The 5084-nt window shown below is 41.0% G+C and overlaps 1 protein-coding gene across 1 annotated transcript in view; it reads right to left on the bottom strand.

The window, feature by feature from the left end:
- Positions 1-973, bottom strand: part of LOC116401194 (protachykinin-like) — a 2118-nt gene extending 1145 nt beyond the window's left edge. Inside the window, exon 1 of the mRNA XM_031879485.1 lies at positions 718-973. Within this exon, the coding sequence (XP_031735345.1) occupies positions 718-846 (129 nt within the window). The 5' untranslated portion in view covers positions 847-973. The remainder of the gene's footprint in view (positions 1-717) is intronic.
- Positions 974-5084: the final 4111 nt, after the last annotated feature.

Here is a 5084-nt window from a genome sequence, read left to right as displayed (position 1 = left end):
ATTAACCCCCCCCCCCACACACACACACACACACACACAAAAAACATATCGATTCACTCATCGGAGTCGCCGTTAGCGGTCTGATCCGAACACTTTCTGTGCCCTGTACCGCCGCACGCGCTGCGCAGATCCGGCCCTCCGATAAGTGGAGCTCTCACTGCAGCCGGACAGCACGACTGTCTGCAGCCAAAGAAAGCTGGAAAAACTACTGTGACGTCTCTGCAAAAATGATGCTAGAATTGAATTCAATCAATACATTTTTTTTAAAAGGATATTTTAATTTAATGGATTTGATGCAGTTGACCGGGTGTCGTTCTCCGCGGTGCTGAAAGGCGAGTGCCAGCTTTAGGTACGTAACAAACGGCTCCTTTGTCCTTTTGGAGATTTAACTTAAATATAACATAACTCTTCATCTTAATATTGGCTTAATATAATAGTGGGGTAAACTGATGAATCATAAGTTAAACGTTAGAATAATTAGTGCACAATTAGACCCAATATTAACTTCCACAGGTGTCATTAAAGTCTCAGTTAGAATATTTTGGGATTATTATACCAAAGGCACTTTTTATCATTATGCACGGAAATATTCTTCTCCGCAGTTCGTTTTCTCGAAACATACATGCAAATATACCCCGCTATAGATCCACCATAGAAATCGAATAAAAATCCATAAATCCATCTCTAACCACGTCTCCGGTGCCGTTTCCCTTTTACCTGCCAGTTCTCCACCGTCCACATCTCACCGTCCTCTTCGTCGTTGGAGAGCGGGGTCCCCATCAGCGCGCCGAAAACCTGCACGAACACGACCACCGACAACACAACGGCAAACTTCAGAGCCTCCATCGTCACCTGCGGGCTAACAGAACTAAAGTGGACGCAGGCTCGGACGCACACAGGAGCACAAATAGCTCCACACCCAAAAGGAAGAAGAAGAAAAAAGAGAAGTAGTGTGTTTTGTTCTGCACTTGGCGCGTTGGTCCCGAGTGAAGGTCTCCGTTTGCTCTTATAAAGTCCCTCTGCTCGCCCCTCCCCACTTCCACCAACCTCAGATTAAAGTGAATAGTATATCCTGCAGGCCACGCATTTTTTTTCATTGTCTGACTCAGGCGTGATGTGCGTAGACAGTGAATCTAAAGCTGGATGTGTAGCTTTGTTGATTTTTCCTTTGCGGCACATGATTGAGGAGCTCATTAAGCAGCGAAATGTGGTATGAATGAACAGAGGGAAAGCTGATGCCCCAGTGTGTGTGTGTGTTTAACTTATCAGGTCAATGAACCACAAAGAAGAAGATGGGAAAAAATGGCTACAAGCAAAGACAGGTTGAAGACCGCAATATGCCAAACCAAATGACAAATAATACACAGTTATATTCTCAATTTCAGGCCTGCCTCCGAACCTGAACAACACGTCATGTTGTGTGCCATCTTTATGGCTGTGTCACCTCTCACAGGTGCAATTGGATTGTTTCAGCTGTGATGTATTCATGCTTTGTTTGTGCGACTCTGCAGGTGCGCGGTCCAGTACAGCATGATGAATTTTATAATATGAATAATCAGTGCAGCGACAGCTTTAGACAAGAACGGTTGGAACAGAAACTACATTCGGCATTTTTTTGGGCATTTCCGTGATTCCTGTGCAATTATAGTCAGCGGTAGATTTTTGGGGGGTGTCATCACTGTTAGCGCTGTAACTTTCTTTTGTTTGTGCATTCTGGTGTCCCCCATGAGTCATCGGAAGTATGTCAACCACAGTGTTTCCCAACCTGTGGGTTGTGGGCCCCCCCACTGTGTCCCAAGGTAAGTCTGAGGGGTCAAGGTGATTAAAGAGGTAAGGGGACAATCAGTTACATAAAGTCTATTTCTTTGTGTATTTCTTTCTGACTTTTCTTTCTCCTTAAAAAAAGGTTTAATATGTAATCAAATTGTTGGTTGCTGTTTGTAAACACAGTGTTCACCTGGTCTACTATGTGTACTCCAGTCCTCAATCAAAAGAACGACATAACAGATAAAGGCTGCAGAAAGCCGCACTTGAATGGTCAAAAAGTCAATGTGGTCTCACAGAAATACGTAAATTGACCGTTACGCATTACGTTTTGCCACCACATAAACAATTTGATTTTAGGTTTATGCCACAAAACCAGTGTTAGATTTTGGAAAAACATCATGGTTGGGCTTCAAATATGTACGTAGACTAAGTTAAACACATAAACACGTCACAAACATCACCAACATAACTTCACAATAGCAAATGGCTACAACAATAACTGTTAGCATTTATCTCAAATCATCATCGGAATCAGTAGCACGGCTGTGGTTAAAATGTCAATATCAATAGCAACGTCATGTTTGACAAATGGATGCCTCAGTCACAGTAGGGGAGAGGAAGAACTGTTCGTCTTTTGCTTCGATAATTTAACACCCAATTTCCCTTCACGAGGGCTTATTCTCTACAAAAACAGCTGTCCAGAGATCAGTCTCACCAACTCTTAACCTTTATGATCACAAGGGAATTATCTGAGCTTCTACAAAAGACTTGACACACACACACACACACACACACACACACTCACACACACACACACACACCCTAACTTCATAAAGCACTGTCTCAAAACAAATTGTTAGGAAATACTGCCATGAAATGTTAAGGAAGCGATGTGGTGCATGTGGTTCAAGTGTGCACGTTTGCCAAAGAACCTGTGATATGTTCGTCATCATCTCTAATTATATCCTTATGAGAAGTGACACCCTCGGTCAGATGGGAGCGTACATCATCAAGATGTTTTGGTCATCCTTACCTGCCGAATCCGCTTCAGGGTCATGGAGCTGACTGACATTTAATCAGTCATCTTTAACTGCGGCATCAACTATGGTTGACCACTGATTAGTCATTTATTTCTCCATTTATTTAATCCAATGACAGTGGTTGGAGTTAAGAGGTTAAAGAAAAGATTACCAGCTGCAATCAGTCTCCTTTGACAATCAGGAACTATTGAGAATCAAAGAGGAAACAATTCAATTCAGTTCAATTCCATTTTTATTTGAATAGCCCAATATCACAAATTTGCCTCGGAGGGTTTTACCGTCTCTACATCGATATCATCTGTCCTTTGTCCCTTGGATCCGAAAAAGGAAAACAATAAAAACAGTAATAGTAAGCAGTGACATCAATAGAAATGTGACTAATGATAATAATAGTAGCAGGGACTACGGCAGTAGGCACGACCACGGCCCAGGTATAGCCATGATCCATGGAAACCTGCAAGACGAGAATGCACAGAGACTCCAGGGATGAAGGCAAGTATAACATGCATTGGTGGGACATGAATGCATTCTGATGGAGCGGGAGAGGAGGAGAGGGAGGAGCTCAGTGCGTCCAAGAAAGTCCCCCGGCAGTCTGGGACTATAGCAGCATAACTATGAGCAATACCGAAGAGGAAAGTCTAGAGTCAATGTTAGGCAACAGATTGGATCCATGTTTACTTCCTGTCAGCTTTTGTCATTGACGTACTGTACACTGCAACAAGAAATATATAACAGAAGGAAGGCTCATTACGTAACACATTGGTGCAAAGTGTATAAACTTTCAGCTCAGCCGACATTGAGATGAACGGCATCCCTGTCTCCTCTTTTATGACCTGTCATTTTAACAGGTTATTACCCCGGAAGCCAGAATCATGTGTAATTTTTTGCATTGTTAGCTCGCTAACATTTGACATATTGGGGTTCATGTATATTTCCTCAGATAGCTTGTATATTTTGAATTATTTGGATGTGGCAAGAGACGGAAATCATGTCCATAATGTTTCCTAATATTGTCAGGAAATGGTACTTATCTCTCAATTTATATACCTCTATGCATCTGGAACTTTATCTCTTACTGGACCGGTAAGTGATAAACTAATTTAACATTAAAGTGAGGAATGTCTAAGTTTGACTAACTAACGTTAGCCAGAAATATTTGAGACGTCCTACAAGAAGTAGCTATTGTAAGAGTTATAATGTTGCTTAGTGATGAGTGGTATTTGATTTTTCAGTGCAATAAACGGCAGCCCGTTGGAATATTTGTGGACACCGTAGCGTCCCTCTAACACGTAAAGATTAGAGTTAAAAGCTTTAATCTTCGTGAAAGTAACAGACAGACATGGAGCTGCGGTGTTGGTGAGAAAATATCAGTTAACATCATGAACAGTATTTTTTATTTTCAATGGTGTGAAAATTCTTCAGTCAAAGGTGAAATAACACAGATATGATGGCTTGTACTTGAATTTCTTATGCCCACTTCATAAACTTCAATACCACTGGCACCAAAGCAAAATTGGGATGCTGTCCCGATGATGTAAGGCCCCTTCCTTCCACTGCAACAGGAAATGTACTGGGACACATTGTGAATGTTTATGTTTACAACTGTGAAGTGGTCCGTCCTTAAGTCCAACTTGTGCCTCGTCCTGAATATCGGAGACCACCTGCCTTGGCATGACGCTGGACCGCTGCAGGGTTCACAGAAGAAAATCACCAAGTCATTACCTCAGTTATTAACCATTCTACTATGATGACTAAGTGACTCACATAATTGATGAAATCAATGTTCATATTAAAAATGTAAAGAGTAGGCTATAGAACATGATTTGAGGATCTTCAATTATACTAACAATAATATTAAAAATATGAATGTGTTTTTCTGGACAAGTATTAGAGAATATTTCTCTGACTGGGGGTATACGTTGAAGTCGTTAAGTACGTTAATTTGAAGTCACTGGAAGTCGATAATTGCAATTGCCTCGCAATTTCAATAATAGCAGAATGGAAGTGCTTCGAGCTCTGTCTCCTTTTCTGTAGTTGGTCAGTTTGTGAAAAGTAAAACCTGAACACACAAGAAAGTCATACTGATTATATATCATAGCTTTCATCAGATATGTGAAAACAAGTGGGCTGAAGAGTTTCTTTTTTTTTTGTTACATTAAAAATTAATTTATCATATCTATATCTAGCTCTTCCACCTAAATTAATCAAACTGAATTTAATTCCACATTAGAATGAGTGCATACCAATGGCAAGAGCTACATCATCCATATGGTATGC

The sequence above is a fragment of the Anarrhichthys ocellatus genome, unplaced genomic scaffold (genome assembly GCF_004355925.1).
Source record: "Anarrhichthys ocellatus isolate YVR2014 unplaced genomic scaffold, GSC_Weel_1.0 scaffold275, whole genome shotgun sequence".
In the NCBI taxonomy this organism is placed as follows: domain Eukaryota; kingdom Metazoa; phylum Chordata; class Actinopteri; order Perciformes; family Anarhichadidae; genus Anarrhichthys; species Anarrhichthys ocellatus.
Note: the sequence above shows the minus strand (reverse complement) of the source record. Positions and strands in the feature narration are given on the sequence as shown.